Genomic DNA, 13,006 nt, shown 5'->3' on the forward strand with positions numbered 1-13,006 from the left:
GAACTCTGGAGAGGCATGTCCTAATAGTCTCAGCCTCTAAAGGTAGTAGATCCAGTCCTTGGAACGCACGGCTTCATCACTATTAAAGAAGTACAGTCAGTTTTTTTCTGTTTTCTGTGAAAGACATTTCATATTAGCTTTTTGTTTGTGATGTCCTTGGTCTTATATTAATGAGACTTTTTGTTTGCCTTTGACTTTTTTTTCTAAAAAAATTGTTAAATGTTTGTGTAATTATATTTGTGTAACGTTGCCTCTTTTCATCTTATTTCCTATGTCCATATGAATTTACTTCTGTTTAAATGTTACTGTCAGAAAGTGCTTTAAGGAGACATGAAAAACGCAAATATGATGTGCTGTTACTTTTGTCTTCCTGTTAAGATGGTTTATCTACAGTTATAGTAAAACTGAAAGAGAGATAATGATGTTTAAACAGACATTAAGACAGTGTGACATGTTGAAAAGCAGATATGAGGGCCATATCTGAGAGAATTATTGGTTGTTCGCCATGGTAGTGGCTCTCTGTGTAATGCTGTGAAAGCATATTGCAGATAAACATGACTGACAGGACAATGTACTATAAGATGTTGTGGAAATGACGTATGATAAGCAACAAAAATAGGCGCGTCAGGCACCTGGGTGAGATTAAAGAGACTCCTCTCTGAATGACATACCGAGACATGTTCTCTCTCTCTCTCTCTCTCTCTCTCTGTCTGTCTATCTATATGCCCCCCCACCCCCATCAGTTCTCTTTTTTCCCACCTATCACCTCCTGTCATCTTTCATTTTCACTGACTTTATGAGGTTCCACACTGAGTAACATCACTTGGAGTTGTAACTGTGTATGTGCCTGTGTGTGCGTATGTGTGCTCGTATGTGTCAGAGAGAGAGAGAGAAAGAATGAATGTGTGCTGTCCATTGACAGTGTCTGTAATTGCACTGACTAAGTGCTCTCGGACTGCTGTGCTAATTGGATGAGAGAGTGGATCGATTCCACTTCAGGGGTTCTCCCCCCCTCCCTTTTTTTGCTTTTGTTTCTTGGCAGCTGTAAGCAAATGGTAGCAGCTTGTTCTCTCTGATCCAGTGTGAAGATATAGACACACAGACACACACACCTCTCCTGCTCTGTAATCTTTTTTTTTTTTGCTCCTCAACATTGTGCAGTTTTTTAACGCTATGTCTTCAAAGTCTCCTTTCAGTTCCTCCCTCTTTCTACATCCTTCTCTCCTCATCTCCTTCTCCATTTATCACTGTCTTTACCAGCTAATTGACAGTGCGACTTTTCCTTTATCCCTCTCCTATGTCTTCTGCCTCTTTCTCCCCTTTCCTTCCTTATGTATATATATATTTTCTTTCCATAGAATTCCCGAATTACCAGCAGTGGTATATCCTCTCTCTCTCTCTCTGTCTCTCTTTTCCTGTTTCTCTTCCTGTCCCTTTCTCTTACCCTCTTTTGTCATCTCCTTTCTTTTTCTTTTTTCACCATACTTCTGCCAGTCAAATGGTTCACCACACGTAGACAGGTCTGTAACTATCAAATCTCCCTGTTTTTAAAGCAGCAGCAAAATGGCCATTGTGTTAGACTTCTTGAAGACATGAGTAATGTGAGAAAACTGTAATTATGATGATCAACTCTAAATGACAAAAGAGAAAGAACTACACACCCATCCTCTCTCTCTATCTCTCTCTCCCCCTCTCTCTCTCCCTCTCTCTCCCCCCTCTCTCCCTCACTCCCTCTCTCTTGCACAGTCAGCTCTACTGCATCTTCAATGGCCTGTGAAATGAATAGGATTAAAAGTAATTTTGTGTCTGTGTTCAGTCTTTCTGTAATAATTGTGGGTTCTTGTTGAGTATGTATGATATAGTTTCAAGTACATAAAGGTTTTTTTTTTTTTAAATTTGTCTCTTACTTTTTAATGAGAAACCTGTTTCTTCCCCACCTTTCCCCATTTTAATTGTGGACATGTATGGATTGATTAAGTGTAATGTTTGCTTTCTCCATTTACATGTATGTAAATCTGCCACCTCTACAAGTTATGAAATTAGAATATTGATTTATTAGAACTTGATTTATTTAATGTCCCTCTTTCTGCCTTTCTTTTTCTGTCTCTCATTCACTCTCTCCTTCTCTCACACACACTCGCTCTCTCTTTCTCTCTCTCGCTCTCTCTCTCACACACACACACACACACACACACACATTCTCTCTTTCTGTCTCTCTCCTTCCTTCACACAAACACACACACTCTCTCTTTCTGTCTCTCTCTCATCCACACACTCTCTCTCTCTCTGTGCAGTCCCTATTGACTCCACGGCTGGGATCAAGATGCTTTATGTTTTTGTGGACATTCAGATTGACATCCCTCACTTCCTGGACACACTTCGCTTCAACTTCCCCCCTGGCCGATCCCTCGCTCTCGTCAGCACCATCCAGTTTGTGGCTGCACTGCAGGTGACCTTTTGACCTCCAAATCTACTTTCTCATAGCAGACACGTCTCCTCAGCATCACTTCTTCTCTCTCTATCTATCTCTCTCTCTTTCTCTCTCTTTCTCATTTCAATTTCATACACTCTCAGCTAGAAGACCGCTGGCAGCTAAATTCATGTGTGTGTTTATGCACGTGTGTGTGTGTATGTGTGTGCATGCAGGTATATGTCAGACCTGTTAGGATTTGTGTGGGGAGTGTGTGTGAGGTAGGAGAGGTTATTTTCAATGTAAGAGAGGAGGAGTAGGAGGAGGAAGAAGCTATGAGTCTGGGGTCTTATGTAAGTCATGGATGCTCCACTCTACCTGCAGTCCTACCTCACTCACCTTCCCTGTGCCTGTACCAGGAACTCCATCTCACACCTCACAGATATACGCATACCCAGTGATCCCACTTTATTTAGGAATATTATTTTATTCTGTGTGTGTGTATGTGTGTGTGTGTTTGTATGAGTGTTCATGTGTGTGAGCGTTTGTGTTTGTGTTCCTGTTTGTGTGTGTGAAGTTATGTGTGTGTTTGTGTGTGTATGTGTTTGTGTTTAATGTTTGGTACAGTTTCCTCGTCCCCCTCACATACTGTGTAGGCTTGTTCAGGGCACCCAAGGTGGGTGCAGGAGGTCAGGAGATATTCCCTCCTCTCCCCCAACTGAAAGGACTTCAAATTAGTTTCCCGCCTCCAGTGCTGAGCATATTCTCTCTCTAGCCTTAATTGTTTGGCAACGGTTTGTCTGTTTTTGTGTTGTTTGAAATGATAGAATGTGGGTGTGAACGAAATCTTGGATGATTCTCTCTTTGTCCTCGTCTGTCTTTCTCTTTGTGTGTTTCTTTTTTTGAGGTTGTTTTTTGTTTTGTGTTTTTGTTTTTACTGTCATTCCACATTTTAGAGAAGATTTCATCATTGTTTTAAGTCTAGTAGTAACACAAGTCAAGCAGCTCGTACTAACAAAAAAGGCTACAAAGCATTCTCATGACAAGTTCCAGAAAATTTCCGCTTTCCGTCAAACAAGAGGTATTGTCACACTTAAATACTCAAAAATAAACCCCACAAGTTTCAGAATCACGACATCTTTCCCAAAAATGTGTGTATGTTTTTCTGTCCTTCCTTTCCTTTCTCTTTTTTGATCCCTCCTGCCCTGTTCTTTCTGCTTTCACCCCCAGGCAGCCAGTTCTGCGCTGAAGCCCGATTATGAGGTGCTGGTGCCCCAGTGTCGGCCCCTCTCCCCGGGAGAGATTCTGGGCTGTACCTCACCCCGGCTAGAGAAGCACGTCGACGCAATCATGTGTGTATCACTCCTTCACTCCGTTTATCGCACCGTTAGAGAAATCGTTACAAAGCCTAACTAGCGTCAGTTGTAGGATGATCTACAACATGACATCCAGTGTCCTGGGGAATAACATGGTCCCTGTGCCAAGGAAACTGTAAAAGAGAAGCCTTTAAGGTACACTGTCTCCATTGGTTCCAGAGTGTTCTTTTTGAGCACTTGTAAAGTTACTCATTCAGAAATAATGCTTAGGAAAAAAAGCAAAAACAACAACAAAACAAATAGGATTTCTGTGTTTGGTTAGCGAATGTTTTTTCCTTAACCAAAAAGGGCATTCAGACTTTGTGTCCTGCAGACTTTAAACAGTTTTGGTCTCAAACCGTTTGGATGGATAGGGGCAATACACACACACACACACACACACACACAAACTTGCTGCAGGTTCCTGCGGCAAATGTCCTCCACATTGTGAAGGTGCCAGAGGCTGTGGGTAAAGCTGCCATGACTGACTGACCATGAGAGGAGAGATGAGACATTTAAGGGTTAGGACTTTTATGACTGTGTGTGCATCAGAAGTCCAGCAAAACAAACCTACACGCGAATACACTCTCTCTCTCCCTCTTTCTCTCACACACAAACACACGCACACACTCTCTCTCTCACACACACACACCCCTTCACACATACACAATATAAATGGTCTTATTCCAGTTGATATTTAGCATGACCTGGGGGAATAGTGTTAGAAAGCGTGCAGACTAAATGTACTCTGTGCCTACACACGCACACACACACACACACACAGAGGCCAGCACTTTTAAGTATCGGAAGATGCTTTTGAGTTGCATGCTGTGTCAGGTCCATGGCTTTGAGTGTGATGCCATATGACAGCCATGCTCTTATTAAGGCCTGTACTCATGTAATGGTGGGATGGAGTCTCTGGCCTGACGACTCTGAGCCCAGCTCTACGGGACAGGCCCAGTGGGATTAGAATGCTTAGATTAGGAGAAAAAACGTCAGCTCAGTCCCTGGTGAGTGTGCACTCCCGTGTGTGTGTGTGTGTGTGTGTGGGTGGGTGTTGGTGGGGTAAATGTCGCTAACTAATCCAAAATGAAGTGGCTTTGATGTGTGTGTGTGTGAGGGGAGAGCATGGATGTGGAATTGATTGTCGTGCCGGAGAATTAGCCGTCCGCGTTTTCATCAGTCGTTGGTACGGCAGCGCCTGCTCCGTGTTCAAAAAAATACATTCCACCCGGCATACGAACACAGGTCCGCTACAAATCTACAGCTGCTCTCCCCTCACAACGACATCTATTAAATAACAGTTTTCCAAATCTATAGCCTCCTTCTAGGGTGGTAAATTAAAAAAACCTTTGCCTCCAGTTACTAAATTATGAATGCGATAAAAATGGAACTATAGCCATACATTTAGCTGCTAATTAAAGCTAAAATTGTGACTTACTATCTCATAGTAGATATAATATGCACAGGGACTTTAGATTAATGATCGGGTGAACGCCAGAGCAGACTACGGCATTGTTCTTAATAATTGAGAGGGTCCACAGGAGGTATCGTCACATTCCTTTATCTGTATTCAGCTGCCATTGCTCCGGAATTTTCTTGTATGGGTTATAAAATGAAGAATGTCTTTCAACTTCATTAGCCACGGCGTAATGTCGGAGCTTTTTAAAAAAGAAGAAGAAAGAAAGAAAGAAAGAAAGAAAAGGGCGATCGTCTCATTATTATAATGAACAGAAGTGCTTCTCAATGACCAGAACTTGTTTGGAAACTGGTTTTAAGAACGGCAAATTGTCTCATTCCTTATTTAGCGGCCCTTATGCGACTGTCGCATTTAAGAAATTTATCAATTTGGTTAATCAGAAGTTGGCCGCCAAACGTGAAGTGGTGCACTATAGGGTTGCCTCACTCATTCGTCATAACAGCTTATAGCATTTAGTGCTCGCGTTAGCACTTCGGTGTAAAAGAACCCGTCTCTTTAAAATACATTGCAATATATGGGAGAAATATAAGGCTATTTAAGCTAAGCCTGGTAAAATATAGTTTTCTCAGCACAGTCTATCATTTGCCGTGTAGCGGCAGGGCTATCGCTAACGTGGTAAAAGTTAATTTGAAATTGACAAGAGTAAGTGCTGCGCCAATGTCATCAATATAGCAGAGCAATATAGCTTTGTTCTCCCAGGCTGCCATACGCAGCATGAATCTTCCCCTTCCAGCCTTCGGTGTGTGTGTGTGTGTGCGCGCGCGCGTGAGTGAGTGAGAGAGACTGGGGCAGGGCAGGGCTTGGTTAGCCTTTCCTCTGTGGGGGTCCAGCAGGATCCCCACCCACGCAATGTTCTGTTCTGTTCTGTTCCATAAAGGCAAGGCTAATTAACAGGTTTAACTGTGTCTTTGCTCCCTGAGGAAGCCCAGCGGTCTGCCACTGTAAGTGAACCCTCCCCTTACCGCTGGCACTTTTCTCCTCGGTCATCTCCGCTGAGGATAATCTCTGTGCGTGTGTGCGCGCGCTTGTGTGTGCGTGCGTGCGTGTGTGTGTGTGTGTGGGGGGGTAAGAGAAAGAGAATGTGTTAAGGCGAAAGCAAGTGCCTGAGTGAGGGTGAGGGAGAGAGAGAACACGTGTGTGTGTCTATAGCTGAACTCTAACTGCAGACCATAGCCATGCAGTTAGAGCCTCTTGGGTAATTGTCTCTGAGTGGAGTAGTCAATCAGGGGTCGACTCTGGGTCAGGTCTCAGGATGTGTGTGGGGGCCAGGATCGGCTGCTCCATTAGGGCTGGAGCCTTTAAATGGAGAGAGAGAGAGAGAAACATATCACAGTCACATCTACAGACATCTGCAGCCTCTATATGTCCTCCTATTTAACACGTGTGTGTGTGTGTGTGTGTAGTTATCTTGGAGATGGAAGATTTCACCTGGAATCCATTATGATTGCTAATCCAGACATACCGGCTTACAGGTAAAACACTGATCTTTTGCTGACTTTTTAAACCAATCATTTCTCTTCTGTTCTCCTTTCCTATTGGCTGTAGCATTATGATTTATTCTCTTGGGGTCAAGCCATGACTTTGATATGACTCTTAAGCAGATGGTAGTTGAATGAACACTGATCTGTTTTTTTTTTTTTTTTTTTTGTGAATGTCTAAAGGTATGATCCGTACAGTAAAGTCTTCTCCAGGGAATACTACGACCACGAGGCCATGAGGGCCAACAGACGGCAGGCCATAGAGAAGGCTCGTTCAGCCCAGCACTGGGGCCTCATCCTGGGGACACTGGGCCGGCAGGGCAGCCCCAAAATCCTGGAGGTGAGGAGGATGTCTTGTAATGGTTTACAGCATAATTAATATTGGGATGAGTTTGAATGCTTTCTGTTTGTTCAATCACTGAAAGATTCCTGCTACATATTCTCACCTGTCTGAGATCACTTTTCGACCAACCACCTGTATACACACACACACACACATGCATTCTCTCACTCTCTCTCTCTCTCTCTCTCTCTCTCTCTCTGTCACTTGAGTCCCTATAGCCTTTGGCGTTTGGCTGAATTGGGAATGTGCTTAATCGATCTATCCTGGTACTACAACCTTTGTCCTCTTTCCTCCAATAGCCCCACCCCGCTCTCCCTCGCTCCACATTTCTCCCTTTGTTCTCTGCCGCGTTTGATCTGCTCATTTTTGTTTTTCTCTCATGTATTGTGTTTGACTTTGTTTTGGCTTTTTTCATTTTCTTCTCTCTCTAGCGTGCGCTCTTTCTCTTTCTCTCTCTCTCTCTCACACACACACACGCACGCACACACACCCTCTCCTCTGTGTATCATCTCCTGTTAATTGGTATGCAGAGAGAAGGAGAGCAGCAGATATGGAGATTTTTTCAACAGCTCCTATTTTGCTGTCAAATGAGATTTTTAAGCCAATGCACACTATGACTTTCTCTCTTTCTCACTCTCTCTCTGCCTCTATCCCATTCTCCTGGGATATCTACACTTTCTCTTTACTCCTTGAAAAAAATGCTGTTTCTCAGAAAGCATCTGTAAACTGGCATTAGCTCCAGACAGATTTTTTTTTGGTCTCTTTAACATTTAAAACCGATAAGAAGCAAGGCTTTGTTCGATCACAGGGTATGTCTGTTTGATATTGCCACTGATGGTCAGTGACACGCGACCGAGGTCTGTAAACAAAAATACACGGCCTGCTCGTTTAGTATGGTCGACTTTTAAACAAACAAAACAACAAAAAAAGGATATACATGTGACCTTTCGCAGGTCAAGGAGATGTCCCTTAATCTCGCCTTGAGACTCTGCGAAAGAAAGTGTGGAATCAACTTTTCTTTTTGGCTGAATTCCAGGTTCTTTGAAGCCAGCCATTCACCTAGCTCCCTCTCTCTCTCTTTCTCTCTCTTTCTCTCTCTCTCTCTCTCTCTCTCTCTCTTTCTCTCTCTCCCTCTCTTCTCCCTCACTGATCTGGAGAGATTTTCACTGGTAATATTTGTGGTCCAGTGGGCTTCATACTTCAAAGGGGGATTGGAGAGTGTGTCAGTACAGCCTTTATCTTCCTGAACTGTTGCTGTCCATTGATCTCTTTTGGAGGTTGTTGTGTTTCTCTCTCTCTCTCTCTCTCTCTCTCTCTCTCTCTCTCTCTCTCTGTCTGTGGGGTGACTGGGAGCCTCATTATTAGCAACGCTCATGACTAAGTGCGTGAGTGAAGTATCACAACACTAAAGCCAAGCACTCTCAAGAACTCCCTCCATGAGTGTGTTGAGGTAGGATGTGTCATGTTGGGATGTGTGTATGTTTGTATATGAGAGAGAACATCATGGTCTGTGTGTGTGTGAAGGTGAGCAGAGACTTTTCAAAGCTGTGTGGTCATTGACATCTGTCTCTCCCTCTTACTCTCTCTGTCTGTCTGTCTGTGTGTCTCTCTCTCTCTTTCTTTCTCTAGCACCTGGAGTCCAGGCTGGAGTCTCTGGGCAGGTCCTTCAGTCGAGTCCTGTTGTCTGAGATATTCCCCAGTAAGCTGGCCCTGATGACAGACGTGGACGTGTGAGTCAGCAGCTCCACTCATTCAGCATGCTACACACATGGCAACACTCACCTGCTATTAAAAGGCTTTTGTGTGGGGAAGGAGAGAAGGGGAAAAAAACTCAGCGGTTTTCAAAAACAAGGCATACATAAAGCTTAGCTTGAGTGTACCCTGAGGAGAAGCAGAGGAAAGAGAGAGAGAGGGAGAAATATGAACGTCTCTGTTTCAGATTAGTGCTTTTTTCCTGTTTCCTTTGTGTGGGTTGCAAGATCAGTCAGTGCCGGTGTGAATATTTTTGCCAATATATTTTGGCAAAAATGATTACATAAACATTAAAAAAATGGACCATTCTCAGATTATCATATCAAACTTATTTCCATTCACTAGCACCAATGGATCAGTCTTAAATCTTCACCAAGTCTACATAAGAACCAATTTACAAGGCTCTGTTTTCAGTCACTAAATTCATATTCTTCTACAATAATTTAACGTGGACGGTTTTGTGTGCGACACAGCTTTGGAATATAAATACACTGAGACATCATTGATATAAAAGCCAGATTAATTGGTTACGGTCTTAGCTTCCAGCCCGGGTGACACACGGTAATATATTAGCTATGGAAGCTATGGATACAGTTCTTTCAATAGTGGCCCTGTGGGTGAGAATCATTATAGGATCTCAGTGAAAAAACTGAAAGGTACTCCTACACACTGTCTCTGTTGAAAGAGATTCCCATTTCTGGCTTTCTTTGACTGCTTGGCAAGGAGGACATGAGGGGATTTTTTTTTAGGTCCACAGCCATGGAGCTGGTCTCTGACACAGTCTCCTGCTCTCCTGCTGTCTGGCCTTTCACTAAGTCCTAATGACTACCGCCAGTGCGCTCTGAAGATGGAGAAGTGGTTGAAAGAGAGAGAGAGAGAAACAGAAGGTCTGAGAGCAGAAGGAGTGTAGCAGCGGGATGGGGTGAGAGGGGTTCGGAGAAAAGCGAAGATCATTGAGATTAAAAAAGGTGGAAAGAGGGAAAAACCCCCCAAAAAACAAGGTCATTGACCGGTTTTATTTCGTTCCTCTCCAAGCCACTTCACTTACGTAATCTGAACACCATGTGAACGCACACGCACGCATACACACGCACACACACACACACAAACACACACACACACAGACCGACAGTGCTGACACCCCTCCCGTGAAAACCTGCTGTGTCACTGTTGTGAGACTGAAGTCATCAGAGCGGAGACAGATTCCTCAGGAGAGGGAGAAGACAGAATTGAGGAGTCATTTGAAGAGGCCGCTGTGGCTACACTGTCGGGGTCGCTGATTAGCATACGCTGTCCGCAGGACCGGGATGAATGATGTCAGAAAGGAAGTTGGGTGTGTGAGTGTGAAAGAGAGAGGGGGAGAGAGAGAGACAAGGGGGGGGGGGGGGGGGGGGATCTTAACAATGTGTCCACTCTAATCAGATACTTCATTTGGTCACAGCGATCAAATTGACCGTATGATAAAAGACGGGCAGGACAGATATGACGTGTCAAGACAGCGAGACTTATCTCCAGTCGCAGTCTGCAGTATGGAAAGTTTCAGCGAAAAGCCCGTAGAATCACAAAAACTTAATTGATATCTTTTATTACTTTGCAAATGTAGCAACTTAAGATGAACTTGTTGCCTCATTTAAATTTGAAACTGTTATCGAAATTGGTCTGCTAGCAGAAGTAACTAGTGAGGAACGAAATTGAGTTTGTAATTATAACATTAGCCATGTCCTGCTACATTTTAGTGATTTTAAAAAGAGTGTTGGAAGTTCAGTGGATTTTATCTGAGAGAGTTTCTAAAGTTCCCCAGTAATAGGGCATGTGTGCCTGGACTGGAGGACTGGGAGACTGGGAATGGAATGGTAGACTGGTTTTGACTAGGAGGACTGGAGGACTGGGAGACTGGGAATGGAATGGCAGACTGGTTTTGACTAGGACGGCCGGGAAACTGAAGGACTGGAGGACTGGGAGACTGGGAATGGAATGGTGGACTGGTTTTGACTAGGAGGACTGGAGGACTGGGAGACTGGGAATGGAATGGCAGACTGGTTTTGGGCTACAGCTCTTCTGACTGTAAAGAAGCTATGTGATGGAGGATCACCCCAGGAGAGAGAATAAGGAATTCTGGGGCGGTGGGGGACTTAGTTACCTCAGTGTTACTCTCCAACTATTGATCATTCTGTTCCAAAAAAAATTACCACAGGAGAAGAAAAACGCACCAGAAGAGGTCAGATTAAGCTCTTGGTACCAGGAGGAACTTTGATTTGGGAGGAGGTTTTGTTTAATCATTGACCCTGCTTCTACTGAAGGTATAGCTGTGTTACTTTATCATGAACATGGATCTTCACAAGTGTTAATACAGTCAGTGCAGTGGCAGAGAGAGAGAGAGAGTAAACTGGCCTGCACAGTGTCTGCATATATTTGCACAGACAAACCCTGTCAGAAAGCACTTTAAAGAGCATAATCACTGTTGTCCCTCAGCCCCGGGCTGTTGGGCTGTTGTGTGTCTTTTAGTTTACACACACAGACACATACACACACACACTTACTTTAACTGCGTCACAAATCAACCAAGCCCTTTAAAATATCATAAAATTCAACCTCACTGTATCAAACACACACACACCCTCTCTCCCTCTCTCACGCTTTCTCTCTCTCTCTCTCTCTCTCTCTCTCTCTCTCTCTCTAACTCAAGTGGATGCTTTCCATTCGACGTGTCCACCCACAAACACAGGCACGTTGTTTAACCCAATGGTTTGCAGTATAATTACACGTCTCTATTGACTTTGTGATCTTATAGAGGCTTTAAGCTAATTTCCTGCAGCACCCCAAAGGTTAATTGCACTATTGTACGTCAAGAGGTTGAGCATGTAATTAAAATCCAGTATATATCCATGTATCCAATAGCTAACGCCACGGGGTTAGAGTTTTTTTTTTCCACCCCTTCTTCCACGATTGCTAGCCGAACCCCCCGTGGTCACCTCAGACCTTACGTAGCGGTCTTTTTCTCCTCCTTTCTCTCGTTCAATTAGAGTCTTTCAAATGAAGCCTTGTCCTGGGTTGTGCACTCTTTCACGCGGTTCGTCGCTCCACGCGGAGATCAGCTGGAGAGAGAGCTTCTCATCAGCGCCTGTATTTACACGCTGATGGGCCTCTTCAGACCGCGTGAAAGAAAGCCGTCATTACATCCTCTCCACCTTTTCTGGTGCCCCCTTCTCCTCCCTTGCCCCTGTGCGAACGCCTGTTAAAGCAGGGAGGAGACGGGAGAGAGCTACGGCCGTGTGCATGTCTACCTTACACAAAGAAAGAGTGAGATAAATGAGTGTGCACATGCTCCCTGCAGGGCTGGCTCCAAAGACTCTCTCTCTCTCTATCTCTCATTCTCTCTCTTTTTCCCTTTCCCCGGCGGATGGACAGATACAGGCGGTGATATGACTGTAAATTGAATTGCATTTGGCGTGTGGAGACTAAGGGCCTTCCTAGCATCTGCTGACTCCAGGCTTTTGGGGGTATCACACAGACCCCCATTAGACCCAGGGTTAATATTAGCCGATTCTTATCAACCCCCCCCCCCCCCCCCCCCCCCCTCCTCATGCCTCAACCCCTCCATGTCCCTCATCCCTTTTCTCTCCTCTGCGCGCCCCCTCCCTCCACTCCCATACCCTCACCTACGCAGCTTTGAGAGATGGCAGAACCCTTCTTCCAGCAGTTTTGACAAAACTATTCACAACCTAGCACAAAATGTGCTCAACGGTCTGATTGGAGTAGCGGTGCTAACGTTGTTTAGGTCAGCCCCTTGTTACTGTATGAACAGTTCATCTGTGTTCTCGGGGCTAAACAAAGCCTGTTTCTTTCTTTCTGTCGTTCTTTCTTTTTTTTTTTTTTTTTTAAATTTGGTACTGCGAGGGTTGACTCAACCCTGCTCAAATTAGACTTCTGAATAATAATGTATGTTTAAGGAGCGCAAAAAATATTGAAGACAAAAAATTGAACAAATATATGAGCTCTCAGAAATTAGATGTCACGCTTCGGCCAGGATGGGAGGAATATATATATAAAAGAATGGCAGGAATATATATATAAAAGAGAGAGAGAGAGAGAGAGAGAGAGAGGACGGAGTGGGGATGGAGGGGGGTGAGTGTTGTAGGTGAAGTCCTAATCAATTCTGCAGTTCAAGTAATGATGATATAAGCCTGG

General features: G+C 44.2%; 1 protein-coding gene across 1 annotated transcript in view; it reads left to right on the forward strand.

The window, feature by feature from the left end:
* Positions 1-13,006, forward strand: part of dph1 (diphthamide biosynthesis 1) — a 49,790-nt gene that overhangs the window by 31,240 nt on the left and 5,544 nt on the right. The window contains exons 5-9 of the mRNA XM_030777739.1: positions 2,295-2,449; positions 3,641-3,762; positions 6,649-6,717; positions 6,907-7,063; positions 8,696-8,796. Of these exons, the coding sequence (XP_030633599.1) occupies positions 2,295-2,449; positions 3,641-3,762; positions 6,649-6,717; positions 6,907-7,063; positions 8,696-8,796 (604 nt within the window). The remainder of the gene's footprint in view (positions 1-2,294; positions 2,450-3,640; positions 3,763-6,648; positions 6,718-6,906; positions 7,064-8,695; positions 8,797-13,006) is intronic.

The sequence above is a fragment of the Chanos chanos genome, chromosome 6 (genome assembly GCF_902362185.1).
Source record: "Chanos chanos chromosome 6, fChaCha1.1, whole genome shotgun sequence".
Classification (NCBI taxonomy): Eukaryota; Metazoa; Chordata; class Actinopteri; order Gonorynchiformes; family Chanidae; genus Chanos; species Chanos chanos.